Genomic DNA, 13,187 nt, shown 5'->3' on the forward strand with positions numbered 1-13,187 from the left:
CCCCCACCGAAAACAGCTGCGGGACCAGGTAAGTGACTTTCGTCCATCCTTAATTTTTGGATTAGGAACATTTTTTTACACTGTGGAGCCTTTACATATTTAATGTTTTTTGTCTTTGTAATGGTGCTGCCCCCCCCCATTTTAACCCCTCTCTTAGCCACCCACTCACTTCCCTCAGTGCTCTGCACAGCTGGTTTATCAGATTGAGGTCTTCCTTTACTGGGTTTCGTCTCCAGTTCCTTGCCTCGCAACCCTAGGCCAGCCTTCTTGTGTATTTCCACAAGTGTAGTGAGAAGATTGTTGCATTCACATAAGAACGTTTGGATATGTTCAATATCTTTTGTTATCATGAAGAGCCATCTTTCAATTGGTAGTCTATCCCCGGTTCTTGTATCATTTTAGCTGGGGAGGTCCTTCATGGTTGCTTGGTCATCAGTCTGGGTGTCAGGAATGATTCTGAGGATGTGCAGATAGTTAGCAGCTTAGTCTCAGCATGGGCACAGCCAGAGCCGGGGGAGACGTCCCCCCTAGCATGTTCAAATATGAATAGGATTTCTTCTCAGGACCTTGTCTCACAGATGGCTCAACCAGAAGCCCCACCCCCCTTTCCTCCTCCATGAGTACTCAGGTCTCGGAGGAGAGTGCGGGCTGTGACCTGAAGGATGCTAGAGTCTGGCGCAGAGCAAAGCGGGAAAAGTTAGAGGCCGAGCTCAGATGTTCCCCTGGTTGGCTATGCGTGATAGCCCATGTAGGAGGGCACAACTGTAAGGGAGGGTCATCCCCCTTAAGTTATTCTGGCCAGCAAGTTCTTGTTTCAAACTGCCGGCATTGTCTCTGATTCCCACTTGGCTCCTCCATTGATATTCCTAAGTGTGTGGAGTAGCTCTCTTCCTTTGTAGCCTGAGCGTCTGGCAGCTGCAGTTGGCTCCCATTTCTGGGTAGAGGTCCTCTCCATGGAACAAGCGCTAGATCCCTTTGTGCATGAGAAAGTGGCAGAGCTGGTGTGGACAGTTGACGCTACCAAGTCAACCCCCTTTTCTTTGCAAGGTGGGCTGCTTTACCACCCATGCAGAGTCTCTGTGCCTTCCCAAACCCTCCGGGAGAAAGTCCTCCGTCAGTGCGACGACTCATCCATTGCTAGGCATTTTGTCTTTTCTGAGATGTTATATCAGGTCACTTGGGACTTTGGTGGTCTCCTGTGACACCTGTCAACAGGTGAAGGACCCCATGGGCAAGCCCACTGGATTGCTCCATCCGCTGCCTACACCCACAGGGCCCTGGAAACTGTTCTCCCTCATCTTTATCACCGACTTGCCATGTTCGCAAGGTAAGACCACCATTTTTGGTGGTGGTGGACTTATTTCCTAAAATGGCCCATTTTATACTGTGCTCTGGACTGCCCATAGCTAGGGGTGTACAAAACCCCACTTTCTCCGTCATCCCTACCCATAGCCAATGAAACAGCAGAGATCTTTTTGACCGAGTTTTCTGGTTGCATGGCTGGCTGGAGGGGGTACTTTCAGATCGGAGGCCCAATGCATGGCCCGATTCTGGCAGGAGTCACTTACGCTGCTCAATGTAGAAATCAGACTTTCCTCTGCTCACCACCCCCAGATGGATGGGCAGACCGAATGTACTAATGCCACACGGGAGCAGTACTTAAGCTGCTATGTAAATCACCAGCAGGATAATTGGGTGTCCCTGTTCCCTCTGGCTGAATTTGCTGACAACGATGCATGTCATGCCTTCACTCACCAAACCCCCATTTTTGCCAGGTTGGGGTACCATCCCAAGACCTCCCCTCCTCCTAGGAAGGCACAACTGTAAGGGAGGGGCATCGCCCCCTAAGTTATTCTGGCCAGCAAGTTCTTGTTTCAAACTGCCCGCAACATCTCTGATTCCCACTTGGATCCTCCATTGATATTCATAATTGTGTGGAGTAGCTGTTTTCCTTTGTAGCCTGAGAGTCTCTGAGGACTTGCATCTGTGAAGAACCCGGTCGTTAACTAATAAAGTAGTGAGCCTGAAGCCTGGTATCCTGGAGTGTGTGATTACGAAGGGAGAAGGCCAAGGGGCCTGACACTTGTGGGGAAAGATCTGGTCTAACAAGGGCTCTGCGGAGCATATGTCACCTTTGTCTAAGTCTGTTCTCTGTGGCTGTATATCAGTTAAGTCCAAACTGCTCAGGCAAGAGGTAAGAATGGTGAGAGAATGAGATTCAAGCGCCACTGTTTTCTGACCCATGGCACCAGATCTTGATCCTTCCTGGGGCTCCCTTTTAGCTGTATCCCTGTGGTGCCTCAGTGGCGAGTCACATTGGCCCAGATTTCTCCCTTGGTTGCGATTCATTTTGTATACATTGGCTTAGTGCCCCAATGTCATCCTCTAGGTGATTAAATGCATCGACAGATGGACTCACTCTGCTCACACCTGAGATTACTGGGCGTACGATGTTTGCTGAATAATTGGCAGGATCAGCTGTCTTCACCGGGGAGCCCATTTCCTCTTGATCTAAAAACCTTGTATTGAGCGAAGACGCTACGCTATTTGTAGACACTACGCTATTTGTGTTCCCCTTATTTTCGCCGTAGTCTATGTAAATGTTTACGTAGACCAGACGTGCCAAAATAAGGAATGCAAATGGCGGCACCCATGGACGCCGCCATTTGCATACGCGCGGTTTGTTTGTTTTTTTACTCAGCCGTGATAGGCTACGTAAACATTTATGTAGCCTATGATGGTATTTTTTTAAAATCTAGCTGTGATAGGCTACGTAAATCTTTACATAGACTATCACTTTTTTTGGTTTGTTTGTATTATTTTTTTACTAGAAATGGTGGCGGTGGCAGCTGGTCGGTAGACCGGCCGCTGCAGCCGCCGCCCCCGAACTGCCGCCGAAGCCGCTGCTGCCAGGAGGATTCGCCCAAGGTAAGTCCCGTCCCGGGGGGGGGTGGTGGTGGGGGCAGACCATTTCGCCACCAATTTCGGGGGGCCGAATGCGCTGGCATTCGGCCTCCCTGAGATTCATGGCGAAATTCTCTGACATCCCTAATTTTTTCCTTGCTATTCTGAAAACCGGAATGTGTCGAGAATGACAAATCTAAGGAAAGAGAGCTCCAAAGGTAGAAGGAGAAAAAGGTGGCCCACACCTGGTCAAATTGGCTACCAGGTTTTCTGATTTGCGCGGGAATCGTACAGCTAAGATTCCTGGACCGTGGATGGGTTCTCACAAAATATATGGACATTATTTACAGGGCGTACACAGAGTGCGAGGGCAGGGCCTGGCTGGCATACGATGAGGCCTTTCGCCAGAGGGCCACAGTTGACCCAACCATGCAATGGGACCTTAAGGATCAGGACGTCTGGCTGCAGTACATGACCCCATCCCAACCAGGTTTTGGCGATAGAACTGGCAGCGGTCAGATCTTGGCCAAGCATGCGCCCACATTGGCTTTGAGGCCACTTGCAGGGCAGGGGGTTCAACAGCAGGGGCTGTGCTGGGAATAAAGTTCCAAGGGCACTTGCTCTCGGAACCCATGTAGGTTTCGCCATGAATGTTCCATTTGTGGCGGACAGCACTCTTGCACTTCTTGCCATCGAGCCAGGGGCTGGTGGGGACCAGTACGGGACGTACAGGGAGGCAGAAAAGCCGGAGGCGGGCAACAAAAGGGTCCCAGTCCAGTTAAGATTGGGCCTTTCCTGTGACTATTAGGGTGCTATTCGTGCCAGGCAGATGCTGTCTATCTCGAGCAGGGCTTTAGGCATGATTTCAGGATTCCTTTTCAGGGACCATGAAGGGTGCAATCCGCTAGAAATCGGAAATCTGTCATGGCTTTGCAGCTGTTGGTACAGTACAAGATTGACAAGGAAGTGCTCTCGGCCCGGGGTTTTGGCCCGTTTGCTTCGCCCCCGATTCCTAATCTACACGTGTCACCCCTGGGTATACTACCGAAAAAATCCTCTGGGGAGTTCAGGTTAATTCATGACCTCTTCTTCCCCAAAGGTGGGTCAGTTAATGATGAAATTCCTGACCATCTATGCTCAGTTCGCTATGCTTCCTTCAACGCTGCTATTTCTGTGGTCTGGGCTTTCGGTTACGGGGCTCTGATGGGAAAATGCGATATAAAGTCCACCTTTTGCATTTTACCCATCAACCCTTTGGACTTGGACCTTTTAGGGTTCTGTTTCCAAGAAAGGTTCTACGTGGACCGGCCTTTCCAATGGGGTGCACTATATCCCGTGCCATGTTTGAGAGGTTCAGCACAGGTCAGGTCAGGCTAAATAGGGAATGTAGACTAGACATGCCAAACTAAGGAACGCAAATGGCAGCACCCCATGGGCGCCGCCATTTGCGTACGTGCTTTTTTTTTTTTCAAAGTCACCCATGATAGGCTACGTGACGATTTATGTAGCCTATCACGGCTGATTTTGGAAATCTAGCCGTGATAGGCTACGTAAATTGTTACGTAGCCTATCACGGGTGTGTGTGTGTGTTTTTTTACTTTCCTTTTTTATTTTGCAATGGCGGTGGCGGCAGCCGGTCAGAAGACCGGCCGCTGCCGCCGCCCCTGCCGAACCGCCACCGGGACCCGCCGCCGGGACTCGCTGCCAACAGGGGCATTCGCACGAGGTAAGTCCCATCCTGGGGGGGGGGGCGAGGGGGCCAGCGGAGAATTTCACCACCAATTTCGGGGGAACCTCCCAGAGATTCGTGGAGAAATTCTCCGCCATCCCTAGCGAAGGCTATGCTGGACAATGCAGGGTCTACGGGAGCCTCATCACCGAACAAGGGTCACAGCCGCTATGCACTTGGATATGGGGGTCTGGCTTCAGTTTCTGAAGGAATTTAATGGTATCTCATTTTGGGGGTGTGAGTTGCTCCTCAAAGCCGACCTTCAGATTCATTCCGATGCTGCCAGGGCACTGGGCTTTGGCGTCATATGGCTAGACCGGTGGTGCTTTGGGCAGTGGCCTGAGAGCTGGATAGCAGCCGGAATTTGCAGGGATCTTACATTCCTGGAGTTTTTTCCCATTTACGTGGCGGTCCACCTCTGGGCTGACCAGTTAGCCAACTCCATGGTTCTATTCTGGTGTGACTATCCTGTTCCGTGCCCACCATATGCCTGGCTTGGACAATCCCATAGCCGATGGTTTCAAGAGTTAGCACCAGGGGCTCGTCCACTCCTAGACCCCATGCCCACTGCTCTATGGGAGATTGGCAGACTGAAGTTGAGCACGCCATGATGAACTCCATAGCTCCCAGCACTAGGGCTGCCCACGCCAAGCAGGTAGGGAGTTCCAGGCCTTCCAGAGCGACTTTCAGTTGCATCACATGTGGCCCATCCCAGTGGATCACCTTCTGCAATTTTGTGTGTATTCCAGGAACCGAGGGCTCGCGGCCAGGACCATGAGCGGAAAGCTGGCCACGTTGTCTTTCTGGTCTAAAGTCAGGGGTGTAAGCAACTCCATGGCTGATTTCAGGGTGCAACGCACCATACAGGGCTGGGCTAGATCGTCACCCGCACCGGTGGACCCCAGGCATCCCCTTCTCTGGATACCCTGTTGGGTCTTTGCGGACTTTGGCCATCCATTTGCGCTTCATACTATGAGATTACATTGTTCCATGCTGCGGCCTTAATGGCCTTCTTCGGGGCCCTTCGGATTTCCGAATTAGTTTGGGCGTCCAAAAGTGACAGGTCAGGAAGGGCCTTGAGATATTCAGATGTCCAGAAGATGTTCATCTTCGGATTCGGAGATCCAAGACTGACCAGCAGGGAAAGGGCATGTTGGTATCCCTCCATGCAGCCCAAGTTGAGGAATTATGCATGGTCAGTGCCTTAAGAAACTTTCTGGGCCTGTGGGGGTCAGCGGATGGCCCATTATTCTGTCACGTCAATGGTTCCCCGCTGACCAAATTCCAATTTTGGACTGTCACCAAATCGGCACTGGGACCCTTGGCCTGGGTGATTTCTGATTCGGAACACATTCTTTCTGGATCGGGGCGGCTTCCATAGCCGCCTCATTGGGTTTCTCGCAGGATCAGGTGAAGGCGGAAGGTAGATGGCGCTCTCGGGCCTTCTGGTCATATGTGCGTGGATTGGCTGTCTGATTGGAAGCTTGGTTTTCTTGTGCTTATTGTTATTGTTTTCCTCAGATTGTCGGAGTGGAGGAGTGCCAGTGCGGGTGCTCATATGTGGGCACAGCATGGTGTTTTCGGCTGCCCGGAGGGCTTCTGCATCGAGCTGCGGATCACAGCTCGGATTGTCCAGGTGTGTCACTGCGCAATGGCTTGCCAGACGTGGCATGCGGTGGGAGTCTCCTGCCCACGCTATTCCATCAAGGTCGGGTTGAGCTGCCCCTGCACGTCTTGGTGCTGCATTTGGGGGGGAATGATTTGGGATGTGTTAAAGGCAACGACCTGACTGTGAAGGCCTTGGTCGATTTCCAGGAGATACGCCTAAGATGGCCCGGGGTAATCATTCTATGGTCTTGTTTGCTTCCAAGGGTCATGTGGAAGGCGGTCAATATGGGTGCCATCGAGAAGGCTCAGCGGAAGGTCACTTCCGGTCAGAGCCAATGTCACCCTTGCAGCACCCCGCAGAGTCTCCACGGGAGGCTAATTCAAACAGCTTTTTAAAAGGTTGAAAACCCTTTTTCTCTCTCCCCTGGAATGAAAAGGGGAGTCAAGGCAGCGTCTGGATTAAGTCTTGGTAAATTAGTCACCTCGGCGAAGAGGGAGGGTGGCTGGATTCCAAGACTACCCTCCCAGAGCTCAATCATCGCCAAAAGTTGCTTTGAAACTCCTATTTAAATAGGAGAAACTAGGACTGACGTGCTCCATTTGATTGATGGATTAAGAAATACCAACAACATCTGAGGAATGGTTTAAGAAATATTAATAATATTTGAGGATATTTGAGGACCTGCAAGATCTGTTTGAAGAGAAACATGACTACAGCAAGGAGAAAAAAAGGAAACGCATCTCCGCCCACTCCCCCTGTACCTCCTTTGGCAAAGGCACCGAAAACCGAAAATATAGGGGTTATTTACTCTGATAAAAACTTTGTCTTCGCAATTAACCAAACAGGCTAAAAGGTTGGATGTAATTCAAAATTCCATCACCACCCTGCGAGGGGCTGTGGATTTAATTAACGCTTCTTGGCAAAAAATGGAGGTGAAGGTTAGCAAGTTGGAGGATAGGGTGGCAGCCAATGAAACTGCATCACAAGATTTAAAACACCCGCTCGTCAGAATTTCTCAACTGGAGGCTCTTACTCGCAGAGCCAATGTACGTATAATCGGCATTAAGGATGTGCCTAGTGATGTAAATCTGTCTACTTTCGTAGATAAGCTTTTGCATGAGATACTCCCTGTGCCATCTGATTATTTACTTGATATTGAGCAGGCATTCCATGTGCCAAATGCCAAAGGGACTGCCTATACGATTATAGTCCAATTTGCAAGAATCTCCAAAAAAATTATATCCTGTTTCTGTTTTTGGCAAGAGGGGGTGGAAATCGTTTTTGGAAACAAGATAAAGTTATGTTCTTTCAGGATTATATTAAAGAATTTGCTGAGAAAAGAAGACAATTTATCAAGGCGAAAAATCTGGCAAAACAAATGAATTTACATTATTACTTAAAATAACCTGCTATATTGTGCATTGTTTCTGAAGGTCAGATGCAGAAGTTCCCAAATCATGAAATGGCGGAGGCGTGGCTAAACACAAAAATGAGTGATATATCTGTTACAGCCCCATGAACTGGAATCCATAAACAGTTTTTGTTAACTGGTTATGTCTAGTCTGAGTGACTCAGATTAGGCCAGAGGTAATTGCATATCTATATCTATATCTATATCTATATCTATATCTATATCTATATCTATATCTATATCTATATCTATCTGTCTGCTTTCTCTTATTTTTCTTTCTCCTTTTTCTTTAAGATCCTTCTTCCTTAAAATGGATATGACATACTGTACCTAAATATATGGTTTGAGGGTGCATAGTGCACACTCATTGATATATTTAGTATAAAATATATTACTGATTGTTGTAAGGTTGTTTTTAACCTTTATTATCATAAAACATTATAAAACTTATTAGTGATTTGTTATCATTATTTATTCTTTTTAATTTTTCTCTATTATTTATTTATTTATTAAATTTATTAATCGCCCATCTGGCTGGTCACCCAGCCACTCTGGGCAATGTACAACACACCATAAAACAATTTAAAACAATAAAATTCTACCATAATTTTTTTTTTAAATACCCTAAGCCACCCCAAATGCCTGCCTGAACAACCACATTTTTAATGCACGATGGAAGCTCATTAAAGAGGGGGCATGATGGAGTTCCCTAGGGAGGGAGTTCCACAGAGTGGGGGCCACCACAGAAAAGGCCCTCTCCCTCGTCCCCACCAGTCTAGCTGTCCTGGCTGATGGGACAGAGAGAAGGCCATCCGAGGCTGATCTTGTTAAGCGGCCTGTCTGGTGTTGCTGGAGGCGCTCCTTAAGATAGGCTGGGCCGGAACCATATAGGGCTTTAAAGGTCAAAACCAACACCTTGAATTTGGCCCGGAAAACAACTGGTAACCAGTGCAACTCCTTCAGCACTGGAGTGATGTGATCTCGCCGGAGGCTGCCTTTAATCAGGCGAGCCGCCGCGTTCTGTACCAGCTGCAGCTTCCGAACCGTCTTCAAGGGTAACCCCACATAGAGCGCATTACAGTAGTCTAAATGAGAGGAGACCAGGGCATGTACTACCGATGGGAGCAGATGGTCGGGAAGGAAGGGGCGCAGCCGCCGTATCAGATGGAGTTGATACAGCGCTGTCCGGCTCACAGCTGACACCTGAGCCTCCATGGACAGCTGGGAGTCCAAAATGACACCCAGGCTGCGGACCTGGTCTTTCAAGGGTAGCCGTACCCCATTCAACACCAGGTCAATATCCCCCAGCCTCCTCTTGTCTCCCACCAAAAGTACCTCGGTCTTGTCAGGGTTCAGCTTCAGCTTATTCCTCCCCATCCAGCCACTCACCGTCTCCAGACATTTGGACAGGGATTCTACAGCCAACCTTGGTGAAGATTTGAATGAGAGGTAGAGTTGCATGTCATCCGCATATTGATGACACTGCACCCCAAACCTCCTGATGATAGCCCCCAGCGGCTTCACATAGATGTTAAATAGCATCGGGGAGAGGGTGGAACCCTGTGGCACCCCACAAGTAAGTGGCCATGGGTCCGAAACCTCCTCTCCCAGTGCTACCCTCTGGTACCTGCCGGAGAGGAAGGACCGGAACCACCGCAATACAGTGTCTCCAATGCCCAACCCCTCCAGGCGGTCCAGGAGGATACCGTGGTCAACGGTATCAAAAGCCGCTGAGAGGTCGAGGAGAACAAGGAAGGAGCATTCACCCCTATCCAGATCCCTCCTCATATCATCCACCAAGGCGACCAAGGCCATTTCTGTCCCATTCCCAGGCCTGAAGCCCGACTGAAATGGGTCTAGATAATCAGTTTCTTCCAAGTGTGCCTTCAACTGCACCGCCACCACCCGCTCAATCACCTTGCCCCAAAATGGCAGATTTGAGACTGGGCAAAAGTTGTTCAGAACTTGAGGATCCAAGGAGGGCTTCTTTAAGAGTGGTCTTATCACTGCCTCCTTGAGGGCTGATGGCATCACTCCCTCCTCAAGGGAGGCGTTCACCACCGCCTTGATCCCCTCACCCAGTCTCTCTCTGCAGCTCATAATGAGCCAAGATGGGCAAGGATCAAGTAAGCAGGTGGTCGGCCTTACAGATGAAAGCACCTTGTCCACTTCATCAGGAGGAAGAAGCTGGAACTGATCCCACAAAACCGGTTTGCCACAGGCCGCCTCTTGCTCACTAACTGTATCCACAGTGTGCAGAGTAACACACCTAATCTGATCAATTTTATCTGCAAAGTGCCTTGCCAAAGCCTCACAGGAGGCCTTAGAATGCTCCAGTGGTTCTGGAGCCACAGGACCGACCAGGTTCCGGACCACTTGGAACAGCCTCCTGGGACAGCACTCTGCAGACGCGATGGAGGCAGCATAATATTCCTTTTTTGCTGCCTTCACCGCCACGTGATAGGCTGAAGATACAGCTCTAGCCCGTGTCTGATCGTCTTTGGAGCGAGACTTCTGCCACCGGCGATCTAGCTGTCTCACCTCCTGTTTCAGAGCTCGTAACCGCGGATTGAACCATGGTGCAGTCCAAGCCCTGTTCAGGGGGAGAGGGCATTTCGGAGCCACCCGATCTAATGCCCCAGTGATTGCGGCATTCCAGCCACCCACCAGGGTCTCGACCGAGTGGCTGTTGGCATGCCCCAGAGAATCCCCAGGCGTGTTCAGGAATCCATTCGGATCCATAAGACGCCTGGGGCGGACCATTTTAATGGGTCCTCCACCCCTGCGGAGGGGTTGTGGAACCAAGAAGTCCAACGTCACCAGATAGTGATCTGACCATGACAAGGGGGTGGTGGATATACCCCCGACTTCCAGATCACTCCCCGCTTCTCCAGAAACAAACACAAGGTCTAGTGCATGACCGGCTACATGGGTGGGCCCAGTTAGAATATGGTGCAGCTCCCAGGAGGCCATGGTCTCCATGAAGTCCCGAGGTGCTCCTGTGAGGATGGCCTCCGAATGTATGTTGAAGTCCCCCAACACCAGTAAGTTAGGGGACTGTACATGCACATCAGAGACCACCTCAAGCACTTCGGCCAGGGGGTCAGTCGTGCAGCGGGGTGGACGGTACACGAGCAGAATCCCCAGACTGCCCTTCGGGCCCAACCTCCAGTACATGCACTCAGCAACCTTGGTCTCCCGGAGAGGGGGTCTGGTGAAGACCAAGGACTCTCGGTAGATAACAGCCACTCCCCCTCCCCGATCCCCAGCCCTCGGCTGCTGTGCATACGAAAATCCGGCATACTGTGCATACTGTGCATACATGCTGTGCATATGAAAATTATTATTATTAGACTGGATATATGGTCACTGGAAATGAATTGTAGGCCTGCTTCCTTGTTATAAGACTGATGACATGAGAAGATTAATCATGCTGTATTGAATCGCAATTTTACCAATGTTATAGTTATAATTTTTAAGTGAATGGAATTTGAAGCTCGTGTGTACTGGAGCTTAAAATTAATTCTTTTAAATAATTTCTTTTCTTTCTCTCTCTCTCCCTCTTTTGTTCCTTTCTATTATTGTTGTGTCCTCTTAAGAATATTGTATTGTTGGGAAACTGTAGCTATCGATTAGATTGTTGGTATTGCTTATTTCATTTATTTGATTTATAAAGACAAAACATAAAATAAAAAGTATTTTCAAAAAAAAGAGAAAAGAGAAGGCTCAGCGGAAGGTCAACAGAGAGGCTGCCTTGGGGTTACACGGACACGGTGATGGAGTCATCACTCATTGGGAAATTCAATGGACTCGGAGGGAGCTCTACAGACAGGAGGGGGTGCATCTGCCTGACGCAGGAAATGACATCTTTCTGTCAGATCTGCAAAGGGGCCTGTGGGCAGTTCTTCTGCGCAGGTGGGGGGGAGTCTGGCAACCAGTAGGCTTGTCACTCCCTGTGGCAGTTAGGACGGGCCAAGGAGAACGAGCTTAGGGATGGTGAGCATTCAGAGGCACCTTACGGTGACAGGCGATGGCCAAGGCCTCCTGCACGGGTTTTGTGGCTTGGCAGGGGGATAAGGGTTGCCTGGGAGACCGACTCACCTCACTCACCCAGGAGCTGTGCGGCTCCGGGAGGGGGTGACATGGGAAGGTCTACCTCCCTCAAGAGGGGCAGACCAGAGGGGCGGCGATGCAGGCACGCCACCCCTCAGGCTGGGAATGTTGTCGCCCCAATGGTGCAAGCTAGCTGCTGGCACAGGCAGGGCCCATCCTATGTCTCCCATTTGCAGTTATTTCAATAAATGTGGCCCAATTTGGATCCAAGATTTTGTTGTCAGTCTCTTCATTACACCGTCTGCACTCGCAACTCCTCCAGCAGAACTACCATTCCCAGGTTTTCCTGGGAAGAAAGTAAAGCCAGTTGAATTCTGTAATTTGGAGAGGCTCTACTCTCTTGGTCTTAAGTGCATCTTCCCTACTCAAAATGCCTGGACTGCATTACGATTCTGTGGAGTTCTGAATTCTAATTCCTTGACTCGTAACTCACTGGAGCATTATACCTGACCCTTGATAAGCAACAGATGCTGTCATCAGATGGATGGTGCAGGTTAATACCATCTAGTATATTGTGCCTCTAATAGCCTAGTGCTGAAGCTGGCTTGAAAATGCAAACGTTTACCTTATTTTTGCAAGTAACTCATGGATTGAGTGCATCTCTCTCTCCTGCACTAGACCCCCCTCCTCTCTGTGCTCCCTTCTAGGGATGTTGGAGAAATCCGCCATGGACTCCAGTCTACATTTTGCATCCCTGCCTTTTGAGTGATAGGCTACGTAAATACTTACGTAAATACTTACGTAGCCTATCATGGCCTAATGCAGGCACGCAAATGGCGGCCACTATGACGGCCGCCATTTGTGGCCGCAGTGGCCCGGCACCGGCTGGAAGTCTGGCTACCGCTGGCCCCAGCCGGTGGCTACGCAGCCTTGCTGCAGAGCAGAGCTGGCTGGGGAGGATTCCGGGGGGGAGGGACGGATCACCTCCCCCCCAGCGGACCCCGGCAGCAGACTGGGAAGTGGGGTTCGTACATCCCTACTCCCTTCCAAAGCACTCCTCCTGAGTCCTTTTCCCAGCTCCATATCCAACCTACTATTCTTGGCTCCCTGCCTTCAAACTGCTGCCTACTCCTCTTCCAGTTTCCACTGTGAATAAGAGCTTATCTTCCCAGTTCCCCCACTGCTGGCCCTAGAAGTTATATTATTATTATCATTATCATCATCATCAGCAGCAGCAGCAGCCATCTGCATCCTTTCCCAGGAACAAGTAAAGGAATCCAGTTCACCCTCACCTGGAGAAAGAAAGACCAGGAGGAGGCCGGTGCTCAGGAGTGCCTTCAACATGATGGGAAGATCGAGACTCAGGCGGCTGTGGAGCGGAGCTGGAGCAGTGAAGACAACTGATGTAAGAAGGGGGTCATGTGGGGGTATTTATGTATGCCCAGGAGAGCAGCCTAGGGGCAACACCCGGGAACAACCGG

At 50.0% G+C, this 13,187-nt stretch overlaps 1 protein-coding gene across 1 annotated transcript in view; it reads left to right on the top strand.

Moving 5' to 3' along the window:
• Positions 1–8,102, top strand: part of LOC146337715 (uncharacterized) — a 31,712-nt gene extending 23,610 nt beyond the window's left edge. The window contains exons 6-7 of the mRNA XM_084815171.1: positions 6,155–6,269; positions 6,505–8,102. Coding sequence (XP_084671297.1) covers positions 6,155–6,269; positions 6,505–6,645 — 256 coding nt within the window. The 3' untranslated portion in view covers positions 6,646–8,102. The remainder of the gene's footprint in view (positions 1–6,154; positions 6,270–6,504) is intronic.
• The last annotated feature ends 5,085 nt before the right edge of the window (positions 8,103–13,187 follow it).

The sequence above is a fragment of the Heloderma suspectum genome, chromosome 10 (genome assembly GCF_057233095.1).
Source record: "Heloderma suspectum isolate Gila_16-S chromosome 10, 16-S_ref, whole genome shotgun sequence".
In the NCBI taxonomy this organism is placed as follows: Eukaryota; Metazoa; Chordata; class Lepidosauria; order Squamata; family Helodermatidae; genus Heloderma; species Heloderma suspectum.